Genomic DNA, 17,772 nt, shown 5'->3' on the forward strand with positions numbered 1-17,772 from the left:
ACCTGGGACTCGTTCGGGGGGGGGGTTCTTAATCAATGTCATTGGTGGGATCTCGACAAAAATGCTGGAAATGAGCAAACAGACCTACCCAAACAGTTCGGGATCAAGCGCGCACCAATCTACTTCGCTGAATTTGGAAACATTCACATGAGATAGCTATGGATTGGGCAGAGAGAACTTTTCAGCTTCATCCAGGGTTGAAAAACAGCGCCTATGGTATGCAACAGATCGATAGCGACTGAACTGTGAGCGAGCTTATCTCGCAAAGCGCATGGGATATTTACAAGATGGTGGGGCTGACACAGCGTCCTTGCTTTTCTTTTTTTTTTTTTTTTTCTGGTGACCCAGTCAGAGTTGACTAAACATTCTCCGGAGCCCCCCCCCCGAGCCACGATCCACAAATGATTCATACTAATATCAACGTTATTGTCTTTTTTTTTTCTTAAAATACCTTATCTTGTTTTCTGTGTTCGCCCACGCAGGTGGATGACCAGATGAAACTTCTGCAGAACTGCTGGAGTGAACTCCTCATTCTTGACCACGTCTTCCGGCAGGTGGTTCACGCTAAGGAGGGTTCAATTCTATTGGTCACCGGCCAGCAGGTAAGCGAGTGTCCCCCAAAAATATGCATGATCACTATTGCGCTTTAATTCTCTCGAAGCATTATTGAACACAGACACACCCAGCCCTTTTTTTTTCCCTGTTAGCGCAAAGATTCTGTAGGCCTATAAAAAAAAAAGCACATGGTTGCACTCCCAAAGCGAAGGGTTGGACCTAAAGAATGCAACTACATGTGTTATATTGTTTTACTGGACTCCGAGAGGGAAGATTGCGGGAGCCGATCCCAGATGTGGCGCACAAACACGAAAAAAATCACAATAATAGAACGGTAAATACAAAAGCGGCGGGCGCAAACATCGCTCATCGTGAACGTGCGTCTGACCAGTTGAATGAATGACTGCCTGGCTCACCACACATTGCTCCACAACAATACAGTAATAAGATGCTGGCATAAATATTAAAGTAAGAGAGATGTGTAAACAAAAAGAGTTGGGGAAAAAAAAGACGTTAGTATTGTGTGTTTTAGTTTCAGACGCGAACATCTAATCCTGTATTGTAATTAATCGAGACAATCCAGAGACGGAAGGGATAGTCCATGCGATTGGGGTTAAATATAAGTATGCTCTGATTTTGTTGGGTTGCAAGAATAAAGTGGATGATGAAGAGGAGGCATTAGAAGAAGTAAGTTGAGGAGGGGCAGAGAAGAAAAAAAGGAAAGGAAAAGAAGGTAAGGAGGCGAAAATTATAAAGGAGACGCGCCGGACGGCCTCAGACGGAAGGAGGAGAGGTTTGGTGGATGATGAGAAAAAAGGGGGGAGAACATGAGGAGGGACTGGCGAGGAGATGATGAAGCAAAGAGAGGGAGAGAGAACACGGGTGAGGAGGGGCCCATAGTCAAGGGAGATTCACGATGGTGGTTTCGTTTGCATACTTTGGTTAATGAACAGCTGGTGTTGGCTAGGTGGGGAAGGGGGTGGGCATAAATGTGTGTGAGAGTGTGAAACAGTTCATTATCTCCTATTATTCTCCGCCTGGCCAGGGGTGACAGCACTGTGATAACACTGGGGATATTTAGAGCACAGTAGTAGAATCACCGAAAGCAAATGCTGCGCGCGCGCACACCCACACACACACACACACACACACACACACACACACACACATGCGCGCACACACATTCACAACTGCACAATGACCACATTTGTCTGCACAGCGCTAATAAATTATTTGTTACAATATGCTTATCACATTGGCCTATAATGAATTGATGTGTGGGAAGCCCACTGTGGAGGTGTTGAAGTATGTACCTGAAGGTCAGACAAAATGTTGCATCTTTGAGAGGTTGAACGTGCCCGTGATTTCCCCTCATCGCTTATCGCCAGAACGGCGACCGAAGCCAAAGACGAGCGTCCCGAACACCGTCTTAAAATGTCCTCCCTCCCGCCATGAATTTTTGAAATTTTCTGGAAGTATGCGTTCTTTGAGCATGCTAAGGTCAAATTTGAGGGCCAAAAAAAAAAAAAAAATCATGGGTTTGATTTCTTTAAATGCACAGTTTGAGGTTTGGACCAATCGACGCTCCGCTCTGACGTGCAACTGAAAACTAGAAACAAACGGCGGCTTTCCGCTCTAATGGCAGAGCGGCTAGCTGCCTGCCGTCACTGTCAGAAATGCAAATTACAAACAGGATCGGAATTATTCCCAATATTTCATCTGTGTATCGTTTCCATGTAGGGCGGTATGTACCGCATACAGTTGTTGTCAGTAATAGCCGGTGGCTTTAAAGGATTTGCAGCTCTTAGGCTACTACATAATTAATTTTGTCAATATGTATAACCACTGTAATATTACACTGAATTGTCCGTGAAAGAAGACATTAACATTAATCACCGGCGTGTTGATGACGGTGGCCCACAAGAACTTCAGTGCAGCGAAAAAGAAACTAGGTTTGTTCTTTATGCTGTCATAAGATCAAACATAAAGTGGAATTTGTCAAAATGAATGCAAAGATAAAATGACAAATGGACTGAGCTGCTGAATCATTAAGCAAGGCCTTGCAGCTTGGCAGCTAGTTTTCAATATGAAAGTCCTGATATTTTGACAGCACAACACTCCTGGTGTACATGAAATTCAAATGATGAAGGACTTAAAAAAAGGGAGAGGGGATAGAAAAAAAAAACAAAAAAAAAAAACAGATGTTCCACAGCCAGTTGCATATCTCTGTGCCAGAACAAGGCATTTCCCGACCCGTCTTTGAGCCTCCTTTTAAAGCCCTCAAACAAATCATTCCTTCCACGTTCACCTTTAACATCTGCAGAGACTGTTTATCATGACGGATCCGAATAAATAAAAGTACATCGTGTAAGTTTACTCCCATTGTCTCTGCAGGAGGAATAATAAAGTAGTATTGATTGACAGATTGATATGCAGGTCATCATGGTTAGTGCTAAGTCTGCTATAGTGACATTATAGCATTTTTTCCCCCTTCTTTTTACTTAAGGCTAGGAGGCAATAACCCAAGGCATCACCAACAACAGTCCAATCCTTCAATGAAGTTATTTCATGCACAGTTGATTTTATGTAAATTGATTGACATCTTGGAAGGGGGGGGGGTAGTGTCTGCTTTTCACTGAGCTATAATTCTTATCTTCCTGAATGCGGAGCGAAGAGGAGGAGGAGGAGGAACAATGCAGTTGAGGACTCGCTGTGGAGAAAGAGTGATGAAGCAATTAAGTTTGATATGAGTCCGTCACAATTATCCCCGGAAAAGCAAACAAGGACAACTTTTCGGGAGTAACACGTATAAGTGTAGTCTCTCCTCTGAGGGGGGAAACGAGATTTGAAAATTCAATTAAGAACGACATCTCCTTGTGTCAGGCAGCGCTGGTAAAGATTGTAAGGATAAAAATCAAAGAGGAACTCCATGTTCATGTACTGACGGGCCAAAAAGAACTAAAAAAAAAAAAAAAAAAAAAGGGCCATAATTCTCAGATCCAACAGGTTCTAGAGACCCCCCAGCCAAAGTTCCTGTCAGGAGTTGGTGCGTTAGGTTTTATTCAGCCAATAAATAGGCTTGAAGGAGGTAAGGGGTAGGGGAACTGAAAAATGACTTTGGGGGTCCTTCTTCCGGGACGCTAACCCAATAAATAGTTCAAGAAAGGAGAGCCGTACTTGCTGACTGGTTAAATACCAGCGATGTTGTGTTGTGGTGTGGTTCTGGTTCACTGCTCATTCTGTCGAGGAGAAGGGGTGAACCAAGAATCGGGTACAGTGTCAGCATCTTCTTGCTGACAGGCAAGCAAAGGGCAGCGGTTAAGGAGGTGTGCGGTTCGTCCCGGGAACGCGTGACACGCCACAAGGCCATTTCAATCGCTCGGTTCTTTTACCCGTGAGGCAAAAGCACGGGACGGATGACGCCAATGGAGATCTTTAGCGGTGATATCCTAGCAGCTCAAGTAGCCTGAATCTCCTTGTCTGCAAAGGTCTCCTTGAACAGCTTCCAGAAGAGGGACAAGAGTGACCACTGGGATCTGATCTCTGTACCTAAGCCCCGGTATCACGGTCTCGAATGTCCTGGCCACCGCTAGCTAGCCACCCTCATATTGGCACTTTCCTTTAAGCAGATTTAATAAAAAGACCGGGAAAGAACGTAGATGTTGTCCACTAAGCAGTGTCAGGATGTAACAAAGCATCTATCAGGGTACCTGCAACTCTGGAAGCCGGCAGACCTCTTTGTCGGACGACGGCCAGAGACACTAAATTGGTCATTCCATGATCCGATTCATCCGAATACCATAAACACTGAATTATAAGCCTCTCTAAGTCCCGTGTTGAGGTGACAGTTGCATCTTACAGCAGTTCAAAAGTAGAGCATACAAGTAGGAAAGGGGTACCTATGTCCCGCTGTGATTTTAAAGTACAGAACCTTCCACTCACTGAAAGATAAAAAGGGACCAGAGATGTTTAAATGCTTTTCCATGTCTGACCTCTGGTGAAGTCACCGGGTTAGCAAGGCCTCTGGTCGTTTTTAGTGAGGAAATCTATGGCGCAGTCCCAAGGTGCGTTGTATAGATAAGTATGTGGGGTGTCATCAAGGTCAGATGTTTGTATTGTGGACAATCAGGGGGAAATGACAAAAGTCATGTCAAGGTTACTTGAAAGGCTTTGGTTGATTGTTTGGTTGATGTTAACATTCCCTCCTCTTGTCAAGATCTCTTAAAAGTCAGCGAGCAGGATTTATATCCTTTCCACCAATATTACTGGACAATCTTTAAACAAGGATTACTTTCTGGATCTCCAGTTTTGTTTTGTTTTTCAGTCTTGAATGCATTTTGTTCTCAATTACGAAAGGTTTTAACGATTTCTTTTGCCGGGGGTTTGATCGTTATATCACGATGTGTTGCAACCACACAAATTTACAAAAAGTTTGAAATAAAAAGAAATAAATTGATAGAGTTATGAAAAATAATTCTTCTAGTTAATAAAAAAACCTTTGTATTTAAATAAAAGCCATTTTTAGATATGTATCTATGCCTATATTTATTTATGGTTTTAATTATTTTTTTCTTTTTTTGGAATTAAAAAAGTGACAATAAGAATGACAAAAAAATAATGTCACCAAATTTCGATCTTGGGCGCCTTATTATTTTTTTGTTTTTTGAAATTTAAAACAGACTGCAGTGACAAGCCACATACACAAAAAATCCATTAGCGCACCATGTGTTCCTAGCCCTTGCCAAGGGGGGGTGCTCCAACAACCTCAACACCCCAATTTCCATAAACATGGATACAAGATAGGCTCCAAACATCCTATTTTCGCAATGAATAAATTTGAAATCCACTGGTGTTTGTAATTGCAAATCGGAGCTCCCAGGGATCCTCTTCTTCCCATAGCGTTAGGAACTGTACACACCAACATCTACCTTCCCCTGGAAACCCTAGCACAGTCAATTATGGTAATGAATTGTCAATAAATATAAAAATTTAATATGGTCCTGCTTACTGTGAGTGGCAGCTAAGGACTTGCCTCCCAGACAAACGTGCTGTTGCTGCAGATGTGAAGCTCACCCACAAAAAGGATGTGTGTGTGTGTGTGTGTGCGCGTGTTTGTGGGATTGTAGGTGTTCAGAAAAGTTTTTGTCCAGTGACTTTTTAGGTTTGCACACTGACACTTTAGTTTAGTTTCATTTTGGTTTTGACCGCTCATTATGTGTTCACCCGCAGAGCCACCGTAAGTCATTATCTTTCTTTTTCCAAGGTGGACTATACAGTTATCGCGTCACAGGCCGGAGCCACCCTCAACAACCTGCTGAGCCACGCCCAGGAACTGGTGGCCAAACTACGCTCCTTGCAGCTGGACCAACGAGAGTTTGTGTGCCTCAAGTTCCTGGTCCTTTTCAGCCTCGGTGAGTTGAAAGCTCGTATGCCGGCACGAACGTTTTAATAAAACAACAGGTTCTTGAAAATGCTAAAACTCGACTCAACGGTACCTAAATGGTGATAACAAAGCAACAATAATGAGACACAGATAGGAAGGAATAGATGTCAACGGAAGGGGACTTGTGAGATGCAAACATTGGGAACTTACAAATTGAATTGAACTCATATTAAATTCAGAAATGCTAAAAATTTAAATGACATACTTCAGAGTTTTGTTGAACAATGGCTTCCAGTTGGCAACGAGTTGCGATTTGAATCTTCTTTGCCGGCTACCGTTGAAGGAGCGGATGCTACAATAATGTCGGAATGCAATATTTATAGTAACGTGTTCACGTTTTGACACGTTCACGGTGACACGACATGACAGAGGCCGGAAAACCCGAGACAAGAATGATTTATAGACATTCGACGTTGCTTTTAGAAACAGGTGAGCTTGGAGGTTTTGCGATACGGTGGAGGGATGGACTGAGAGCGGGGTTTTTTTTTTTTTTTTTTTACAGCTGGAATGGAACATGTATCATTAATTACTCTCAGACTGCACTTTCCAGGTCAGGAAAGTAGGGAGTTGAAGCGGATCCAGATAAACTGAGCAGGGAAGGAGGGAGATGGGAAAGGATGGGAAGACGGAAGAAGGAGGATGATAAGGCGGGATAGCGAGGAAATGGGCGGGAGGCAGGTAGAGCTAAGAATTCGGAACAGACAGGTCGAAGGACGACGAGGCTGCAAACAGACTGGCAGCAGGGGAGTTGCAAAGATGAGGAAGGGAAAGGATAAGTTGAAACATTAGTTAAGGCATGGAGAACTGGGGTACATTTATGGGATGTGTGTACGTGTGTGTTTGTGCAGAAACCAAAGCTGCTGCCATCTAACCCAAGGTCAGAAATTACCAGGAGACTATGATCTCTGTCTGCTTCCTAACAAGTCTGCAACAAATGGCCTCTGAGGGACACACAAACAAATATCACACACACACACATTTGATCAAACTTGTTGTATAAATGGCACCGGTGACACGAAGGCGGCTTCATTTACTCCGGCCGAACTCCAGCACCGAAAGAAATAAGGGGGGGGGGGGCTGATATGTATGCTGAATGCTGATCCTTAGTTATTCCCCATCTATCTATAATCCACATGGTTTGTGCTTTTTTTTTTTTTCGGTACCCTCGCTAAACAAAGAAAGAAAAACTAATGAACTGCTCGGGAGAGTATCGCACACACACACATGCACGGCGGTGATCAAGCGGGATAATGTTTTAATGTTTGTGACAGAGCAAACGTCAAGTCGGAGACGGCGGCGGGGGGCGGGGCGGGGCGGGGGGGGCTCGCATGCATTTGTTTGTGCGTATTTTACGGGGTGCGGGGTGTTGCTGGGGCTCAGCGTCTAAATAATTTGGCAGAAACATCATCCATAATGAAAGGCTCACCTAAGGGATGTGTATCGCCCCCGGCAGTGCCTGTTCTCCACCGTTGCCCGGGCCTCCCGCTAAAGAAACCCGACACGGGCGGCATAGACCTGGCTGAGGGTATCGGCGGTGGAGGTAATGGTGTGGCGAGGGATGGGGAGTGGCTTCGGCAATGTAAAGCCAGGAGATTTAGAATTGATTCGCATCATACACAGCTGAGTAGAGGTGTGTGTGTGTGTGTGTGTGTGCGTAATTGGCTTTGAGATGCTCGAAACATATATTTCACCGAGGGAATGTGCATATGTGTGTGTATGTTCACACACGGCAGAGCCAATTAATACAAATGGTAGCCAAATGAAGCATGAAAGCAGCTCTGCCTCGGCTGTTGGGAGACAGAAATGAAACATAAAACCTACGGAGAGATCTTTATCTGCTTTATTCAATCTTTTTACGACATGCAACGTGACAGCTTTAAGTCGTCTTAAAAAAAAAAAAAAAAAAAAAAAAAAGTAAAAAACAAGTTATAATCATGTGATTTGGTAGAGTAAATCAGTTACTTAAAATAATGAGCCATTATGTATATTTCCTTTTTTTTTTTTTTTTACGCAAGTCCATATGGGAAACAGTTTTGGGTGACCAACATCAAAATTGGACACGGCTAATGCAATCACAATCTGCACACACCGCCAACCCAGATCTTTCTATGCTTCCTAAAACTACATTTGTCACCACGCCATGGCACTAAAAACAAAAAAAAAAAACCCAGACCTTAAAACACATCTGGGTAAAGAACATAATTGTTTTCATCCGTCACTATTGAGGAGCTTTTTTGTGGTGTACGGTTGTACTGGGCGAATATACACTGCTCAAAAAAATAAAGGGAACACTTAAAAAAACACATCCTAGATCTAAATGAATGAAATATTCTTATGAAATACTTTGCTCTTTACACAGTTGAATGTGCTGACAACAAAATCACACAAAAATGATCAATGGAAATCAATTGTATCAACCCATGGAGGTCTGATTAGGAATCACACTCAAAATTAAAGTGTAAAAACAAACTCCAGGCTGATCCAACTTTGATGTAATGTCCTTAAAACAAGTCAAAATGAATCTGTGTTGCTTCCTGAGTGGACACTATGATTTCACAGAACTGTGATTGACATGGAGTTAAGTTGTGTTGTTCAAGTGTTCCCTTTATTTTTTTGAGCAGTATATTCATCCTCCATTTTTGCAGGTTTTCCTCCCCTAGATTTTCCACAATAATTCTCCCTTTATCTCCAGCCGCTACGTCTTTGCCCTCATCGCTTCTTTACCGGGAACAGTCAGTCACCTCCTTCCTGCCAGGAGACCTCTTAGTTAAGCCACTTGTCGATAAAGACAGGGATGTAGATGTCACTCCGGCAAAGAGAAAACACTTGTCCAGAGCTCTGTATGTGTGTGTGTGTGTGTGTGTGTGTGTTGTGCTTGCTTAGAGTCACCCCATCTTTTCCCTGCGTTTTTCTATCCATCTCCTTCTACTGCATCAGCCGCTCCTGTCATTCATTTGGAGCGAAGGTTTTTGCGCTCTATCAAGACAGAGATTATCACTCCGCTACCATCGACCTGTTTCGGCGGCTGTGGGACTGTGAACAATGAATGTGTTTGTTGTGTGTGTGAGTGTGTGTGTGTGTGTGTGTGTGTGTGTGAGTGAGTGGAGAAAGTCACAGCCATTAAAGGTTGAGAGAGTGTTACCCGGGTCAGAGTTCAGTAAAGAATTACCACTAGTTGTCTGGTGTCAGACCACCACTAATGGCACTTTGATTTCCTTTTAAAAGATTTAAAAGCTTAATTGAAAGACTGACAGACGGCTGTTTATGCGACCAGGTGACAGGTCAAAGGTCGGGACCGGGTCACAGGTTCTGATTCAGGCTCCAGAAGCTCAAAAAGAGTTCCCGTCATTAACTCGGCGACCAGTGAGACGCTCAAGTCCCGACTGTACTGGCCTTTCTACCCCGACCTTATCTTTTGACAGATTTCTCAGCGAGTTCTTTGCCGCTTGGCACGTGCGCGACACCCCATAATCCAAGATTGCCAAAAGAAAAAGAAAAATGGAATCACAGTTAATCAACATGACTTTTTTTTTTTTTTTTTTTTTTTCCACATTTAACTTCAATTCAGAGACAGCCTCCATAGCGGCAAAGCAGATGCGTTGACAGAGGTCAGCGAGTGTTCAGCCAGCAACCTGTGAGCCCGGCTCAGCAGGTCAGACCCCATTAGGGGTAATTGGGGGAGACAAGCGCTGCCAGTCCTTATCAGCTGTAAGGAGAACCAGAGTCGCTGCCAGAACGGTGCAGAGTGGTAAACGCTCCCAGCAGAGCGGGATGATTTGTGGATATAGCCTTAAATGATGTCACCAAATTGAAGCGTTTAGCGCCGACAAACGCTGCGAAAAGTTTATAGAGAAGAGAACTCTCTCAAAGTGAGACCTGTTTTGTGAAATTCCAGTGACACCCCGATCTTTTTGACGGACGACTCTTACCACGCTTTTAACAATAGCACGGTTATTATATTGAATCCTGTGTTTTAAGTCTGGCAAGAAATCTATTCAGAAACTGTCATCATGTTCCAACCGGCATTGCAAATAATTATTATTGTCCCCTTTAAATACTATCAATCTGAATGATAATTTACTATCAAAATAGTTGCTGAGTCGATCAATCAAACACTACATGTATTTACATATAAATGTGTAATTATATACATATGTATAATAAAAGCTTTGAGACTTGTTACTTAGACACTTTATAGTTTTATTTGTATTTCTTAGTCTCCTCCCTTTTTTATACTGTTTATACAATTTCCTCCTATCATTTATTATTATTATTATGTTTTACTTGAAACTCTGGGACAACAATTTCCTTCGGGATAAATAAAGTTGTTCTTATTCTTATTCTTAAATCATTTTTCCAGCCTTTGCTAGATGTTCGTTTTCTAATCCGACCTCCAACAAAAGCGTTAAACTAAATTGTGTCCTCTCAGTCACTATATATACATATATATATATATATAAATATAGATATATATACATATAGTATAGCACAGTACTAGTAGTAGCATTTGATCGGCGGAAGAGATGTGTTTTTTAAACCCAACTTTTTTTCTCAAGCTTGGATTATTAATATATAAAATGTGTATATATACAGGTTATAACTGACGGCGATCGCTCCTGTTCAATTTAATTAAGTTAAACAAGTCTTAAAACTATTTCCTATATTTATGGATAGCGTCCTTCTTGCCATTTAGACCAAGGGCTTCCAAGACGTTAGTTGCGATCGCCCAGCAGATTGCAAAGGAAGAGCGGGTAGATCATGAGACAAAAAAAAAAAAAAAAAAGATATTTTCTAAATGTTAGTAGATTTATCCAAGCGGCGCTCGCCACTTGATTGACACATGGGGCGGCCAATCATAAACAAGTTTCAGTCAGCGGGACCACTACGGTTCATGCAGCTCTGCGAGGAACGCCGACATGTACCAAGCATTTTAAGTAAACTCAGCGTGCGTAAATATAGATATATACTTCGGTAGACCATTTTCAGTTGGTTAAAAAAAAAAAAAGCCCCAAAAAAGTGTGGTTGCACCCCGGATTTCTTGTGCGAGCCCGTCTGCTGTGCAGCGGGACGAGGCGCTCATTTACATGTTCTGCCCAGCTCGCACCGGCGGCGAACTCTTTCTCTTTTCCTCTGCCCCGAGAGGTCAGACGCCAAACTGCTGACAACGAGACAAACACAACGCATGTAATTAACCTTGACGGAAGGGGAGAAATACCCTCTCTTCATTACAGTCTCATGTTTCTCTTTTTCTATCCAAACAACGAGCGAGAGCCGGAGAAACCGAAAAGAGAGATAGAGAATACATAATTCCCACACAGGTACGTCCTAATTAAGCAACATCCGAGGCTGCTCAGAATCAATGCCCTGATCCATGGCCGGTAAGCTGGGGAGCAAACTAATTCATGCATCCCCACCTCACCCCCCCCCCATAAAGCCTGGCAAATATTCATTTCCTGAAACGAACCAAATCATTTAGAATTCGGTTCAGGGATTGATTAACATTAGGAGGCGGCGATGGTTCAATATTTACACCCACTGAGACAATCGTAGGGGCCAAATAATGGAGCATATAACCGCTGCAACACTTTATAACTGAATTAAAAGCAACGTAATAGCAATATTCTTTTTTTTGCATGCCGCCCGCCAGCCCTCGGCTCGGCGGTACGTCAACAGGATTGAGTCATCATGTGTACCTTTGACCCGATCAATAGAAAAATAAAGTATGGCGAGCGCGAGTGTTGGTTGTTCTGCTTCGACCAATAATCGAGTTCTTTTCCCTCGCCGGAGTAGGACAAGCAGACAAGCATCCCCCCCCCCTTTTTTTTTTTTTTTTTTGTTTTGTTTCTTTCTTTTTTCCTGGATTTGGGAGGGGGCTGTTGCTTAAAAACAAATCTATTAGACCTTCCCAAATAATAAAAAATATGGACAAAACACCCGCTCGGGGGTTAAGCAAGGGAATCCATGGACAATAAATTCACAAAGCTGCGGTCTGTCACGGCACTGCCGCGGACGCAATTTGAGAATCGTGCATGAAAATGCGAAAACAAATGCGGAGTGTGTTTACACCTGTGTGCCACAAATTACAGAATCAGCGACTGGATTGGTATGATGGCAATAGTAATGGAATACAGTGGCGGCGACTGTGAGGGGTTTTGACAATGGATTCATTTGTAAGGGTCATAAAATCCAACCCGTGCATATTGCCGGCACATCTAGTGCTCTTCATCACTTCTTTTTTTTTTTTTTTTGGAGCTTGCTCGAAGTGCTCGGTAAACAGCCGCTGATTGAAAATTATTGGACTCTCATCTATTTTTCAAACAAATCTTTTTACCACCCATCAGCTACCTGGAGGCGGCAGACGGGGAAACAAACAAACAAAAAGTCCCTCGCCGATCGCGCAAAGTTTGCCTCGCGTCGGAGCCAGACCGAGCTAATAACGCTTGAGTGTCCTGGCTTTCCTTCCATTTTATTTTAACTTATCAGGAGTAGCTTGAAGAGTGCCCTAAAGAAATGAACATAGTACTCCGCCTATTTTCTCTCGGATTTAGCCTAAGAAATCTAACATGGCAAAACAGTTGTCTCCAGACGCGGCCTGCCACTTTGTTGGGAATTCCATGTAATGAGGCTGCGGGGAAAAAGGCTTTCAGGCTTTATCAAGCAATAAAAGCACCAGGTTACGAGTTTGCCGCTATTACATCCTGCGGGATGCTGTCATCAAGTCGCCGTTGCAGCAAGGTGCCGGCGTTGGTGGGGATATTGAGAATCGCCCGTGACCCGACTCCCTCGGGTCTTATATCTCACCTGAGATAACTCGGGGATACAAACATTCCCCAGATTATCTACAAACCGGCTTTCCAGTTTACAACTAAGGCTTGTCACCGTGTTGTCTTTTTATAGATATTACAACTATTTATGTGGTTCAAACCCTTTATCTGGTTTCAGACGGGGATGTTTAAACCATCATGATAAACCGGCTTGTTTGGAAAGGGGGTTTGTAAATGGACGCGGCGTCTGTTTATGACTGAGGAACAAAAAAAAAAAAAAAAAAAAAAGGACAATTCCGAGCGACGACGGTACTGGAGTCACGTTTAAAGTAGCGTTGGGAACATTTAGCGCACAAAGAAATCTTTTTAGCAATAGAGGAACGCGATCGTTTTGTTTATTCGCTTTCTTTCAGGTTGGCGAGCGGATTGATGAAGCGGGGATGGGGTCGCAGAGTCGGTCCGTGTCCGGTCGCAGCGCCATAGCGACACGGGGATTTAATACACCCTTTAACTCACTGCCCCGCAAAAAGTAATACGGGAAATATCTCTGAAACCTCTGGTCCCCCTCCCACATCAATACACTCTCTAAGTACTGTAGCAGTAAGTACAAACAGAAAAAAAATGCTCCTGTAAAAGTTTTCTTTCCATTTTTTTTTTTTTTTTTTTTTACGAAAGAAAAAAAAAAAAACCCAGAACATTTTCCTCTGCTCATCCTCTGCACTCCTGCTCTCCCGTGTGGGGTGATTTAAGGTGGACAAGCTATAGATGCAGGGAGAAATTGTTGCCCTCCATCTCCTCCCCTCCGTCTCCCTTGGCCTTATTACAGGCTGTCAGTTTATTATAAAACATTAGGAAAGCAGAGGGACACTTGCAGTTACTGTCTTATCGATTGGCAGGGATAGATTCTGTGATTTAAAGTCAGCCTCAGCTCGTGCCCTCCACCTTCTCGGTCTCCTATTAAGGCACCAGTGCTTTGCTTTGGCTATTGATGTTTGAACATTAACAGTTACAAGCTGCTACAGAAAATCAATACTCAACTTTTATTACCAGCTGCATAACGTGGAGGACCTCCTGCCAGCTGGTACTTAGCAGTCAACGGGAGGTATGGATGATCTGCCCGACACTTCAGGTGTTTTTCTAAGTGATATCTGCAGTGATATCAATCACGTGCAGAGCACGTGGGCTCTTCCGGCTCGGAAGCACCGCCCGGGAAGGTATAGAGCCCCCAAACAAATTCCCGCAGGGTCGCAAATATCGCCGTCCGCCCCCGAAAGCGAGACAAGCGGCAGAGGTTTGAAATTAAATTCTCAGGTGAAGTGGTCTCCTCCGTCACGAAATTGCAAAACACACACATACTTTTTGCGGCCGCCTTTCAACATCCCCTTGTTCTCGAACGCGTCCGTCGGAACGAGACGCGAGACTGAAAACAGCACTCTGTCGCGGCCGAGTCACCATCCACCTGTCCGTCCATCTACCAGCGCCGTTAACTCGTGTGTGTGTGTGTGTGTGTGTGCTTGAACAGAGAATCCACACCCAGGTAGTGTGTATCTGGCTGAGACCTCTCAAACATTTATGAGGGGCTACTGAGCAGCAGTATGGCAGCCCTTCTGGGACAAACAGCCCCCAGTTCTGTGCTCTCGGCCCCGATCAATGGAAGTCAAGTTCATTACACACACTTTTCAGCGAACGGCGGCAACAGATTTTTTTTTTTTTTTTCCCCCAGCACCTTCTCCGATCAGCAAACAGCCCACCGCTGGGGCTGCATCACACTTACTTGTTTACGTGACTGCCTGTAGGGGAGGAGGGCAGGGGCAGAGAGCGAGTGCATCTGTGTGCAGAATGTATGCATGTGTGTGCACGTGTGTGAACGTGTGTGTGTGTGTGTGTGTGTGTGTGTGTGCGCGGGCTGCTCCCACCGGCCTGAGCTTGAGGTTATCATTATGTACAAGTCGGTACGCAGCGATGCTAATGCTGATGCATTCTCAGTGGCCACGGCTCGGGTCCCAATGCTGCGCCGGCTAGGTAGCTACTCCTCTCCAATTAAAGGTTGCGGAGTTTGTATTTGGGGTGGGGAGGACAGGCTCTCGCTGTCTGGGGCCCTGCGGAGAACAGGCTCCTATTAGTCAGGGAAAAAGACTCGGACAAGAAATCGCGCATACGTCTGAGCGATGCAGAAAATCCCTCTCCCTGCAGATTTGCGGAATTGATATCATTAAATTCCTTACGGTGGTTTCATGAGACTTAATATACGCCTTTATTATACCTCACGCAAATAGAGACGGCTTCCTCGCGAATGCGGTCTCTTTTACCGAGTAGGTAACAAAAACAATGTGCACGACCTGCGGTTCTACACCTCTACTGGACAGTCGCTGTCAACAAACTTGACGGTAGTTTTCTACTCGGCAGTGATATTTAGTGGATGATGTACGTGAAACTGCGCTGATGCCCCAGATCAGGCTCGGCACCGAGTTAGGCTATGCAGTGTGTGTGTGTGTGTATGTTTGTGTATGTCTTTGTCAAAAAAAAAAACAAAAAAAAACTCACTAACCCAAGCTTACTGTTCAGTATATTTCCTGTGCATCTTGTATTTGCAAGTGTTATTTGCAGTCCCTATGTCCTCTGTTGTAAGTCACTTTGGATAAAAGCGTCTGCCAAATGCAATGTAATGTAATGTAATGCAATGTAATGTAATGAAACGGTTCTGTTTTTATCAAGGGTGCAGTATGCCGGGCAAAGATGCTGTCAAACACCTTGCAGGATCCTGTTATTTTAAGCTGACTTTCTCACATTAAAACCGTAAATGTAAATTATAATTGAAACTTTAAGAAAGACATCATTAAAAATATTCCAGTGGAGTCACTGCCCTAAAGTTACCTTTGCACGTCAGCGAGAAGAGAAGCTGCCCCTTCGCCCAGCTGTATTTTTAGCCTTGCTACCGGGCTGTAATATTCACCGCATAAGCATTGTGTGAACAACCACAACGTTGAGATGATTTCCTCAAGAGCATCATAAACTTAGAGCCGCAAACTGCCAACAAATCTTTGCTGATTCTTCCCGTCGAAGGAGCGCCTATGTTTCACTCACAAGCTCCAGATTTACAACGGCGCTACAGGGTGAACAGGGTGAAGACTTTGCCTCTGTGTGTGTGTGTGTGTGTGTGTGTGTGTGTGCCACGATTGTGCATTGTATCGATAAGGCCTTACCGCCTTACGGTGCATGGAAACAACAACGTTTCCACACTCCGTCAAAAAGAGCTGAGAAGCTGCAGGAACGTTCGTCATTCTCCTTTTCTTTTTTCTCCGCAACGCATCACGAACAAATCCGTCAATCAAAAATAACACCTACGGGCATTCTTGGGGTAAGGGTCGCTGGCGCTGCGTCCCCTTTGTCCTTAATAATATCACAGGTCAAATGTTCCAAAATACGAATCCAATCAGATGGACCACCGGCTTTACACAGCCGTCTTGTCAATCATTTCTACGGTTGTAAATCTGAACAGCAGCCCTTCACGCCTTTACCCAGCGGTGCGGTAAGAGCTATAGTATTATTGTTGGAACTGTCCTTCATGCAGCTACGTCTGATCTTTATGGCATGGTATTTATGGTCATCCATGCTCAAGATGGGGTTATTAGCGTTATTAATTGGCCAATAGTTACAACATACCGAATCGAAAAGACATTAGCCTGGATTAAACCCAAGCGGAGTAGCGAGGATAAGGGTTCTTTTTTTTGAACCGTTTGTTTCATTGATTTATTCCGAGGTCTATCGCAAATAATTATCTTGCGGCGTCCGGCCCATTACACGGAACAACAACTGCTCTTTAAGTCGAGGTACAAATAATCCTCTACGTTCAGCTACCTCTGTGCTTTCTCAAATGAAGCCGGCTGGAATCGCAGCGCCGCCCGGCATGTGGATCGCTAGCCATTGTGTTCCTGTCCGAATGCGCGCAGGCATGCGTTCAAAGTATGGTGACGGTAAGCTATATGGTGGTCAGGTGGCTGATATAACATTATACCCCCTCCTCCAGCATGTGTGTGTGTGTGTGTGTTTTGCAACTTTGGACAATGTAGTTACAGGATACTTCTGACCAGAACAGTAGGGCTATAAGTCTGTGTGTATAGTGTGTGTGTGTGTGTGTGTTTGTGTGTGTGTAACCAGAGACAGTGATTAAACATTTGAAAGCACAGATGATCCAACAGGTGCCCTGGCTTGCTGTCTTTTTTTTTTTTTTGTCGCCCCCCCCCCCCCCCTCCAGCCCCACTCCCACCCTGTCACTCCAACCTCCCACCCGCCGACCATCAAAGCTCTTTACTTGTCTCTTCATTCTTGTCCGCGATGATATTTTTGGCAATGACGCCCGATCTCTCCGCTGTCTTAAAAGACAAATATATCATATTCTCTTTTGCATTTCCTTCGCCAGGCTATTATTTGTTTGCTCCGTTCTTTTGTTTTATTCGTCGTGTTTATTTGTTTGTTGTTTAAGTTTTAGGGATTGAGGTATTTTCTTATGTCTCTTATCTACTGAAACTTTTAAAGATAGATTTCCCCGATGGATTGATGAGGAATTTTCACGGCGATATTTGATGGAATTGTGATTTATCTACAGCAGGGGTGTCAAACTTGCGGCCCTCTGAACAATATTTTCTGGCCCCCTGCCTGAAATCAAATCCTTGTGTTAGTGCGGCCCGTGCGTTTTTTCTCATTTGAATTTGGGGGTTTTATGCAGTGGGTTTAAAAAAAAAACGTGCATGAAAAAGTAATTTTACAATGTTTTTTTTTTTTTTGGCTTCAAAATTTGAAAACAAAATGATTTTTTTGATGAAAAAACATCTAGTGACATTGTTAAAACGATATTTTCTTTTCTTATTTCTATAAAAAACACAAAAACGATAGCAAAAAAAAAAAAAAAACAGGTAACATAAAAAGATTGATTTAATAACCAGATTAGCCACCAATCAGCCTGGTAAACATTATACCTCCTCTTATACATGCTACCGATCCACTTTCTAA

General features: G+C 43.6%; 1 protein-coding gene across 1 annotated transcript in view; it reads left to right on the forward strand.

Moving 5' to 3' along the window:
* nr5a2 (nuclear receptor subfamily 5, group A, member 2) overlaps window positions 1–17,772 on the forward strand; it is a 61,987-nt gene that overhangs the window by 33,373 nt on the left and 10,842 nt on the right. The window contains exons 5-6 of the mRNA XM_086162122.1: window positions 483–602; window positions 5,819–5,966. Coding sequence (XP_086018248.1) covers window positions 483–602; window positions 5,819–5,966 — 268 coding nt within the window. The remainder of the gene's footprint in view (window positions 1–482; window positions 603–5,818; window positions 5,967–17,772) is intronic.

Source organism: Fistularia commersonii, chromosome 16 (assembly GCF_037954325.1).
Source record: "Fistularia commersonii isolate RoL2024-O1a breed Wild chromosome 16, RoL_Fcom_v1.0, whole genome shotgun sequence".
Lineage (NCBI taxonomy): Eukaryota > Metazoa > Chordata > Actinopteri > Syngnathiformes > Fistulariidae > Fistularia > Fistularia commersonii.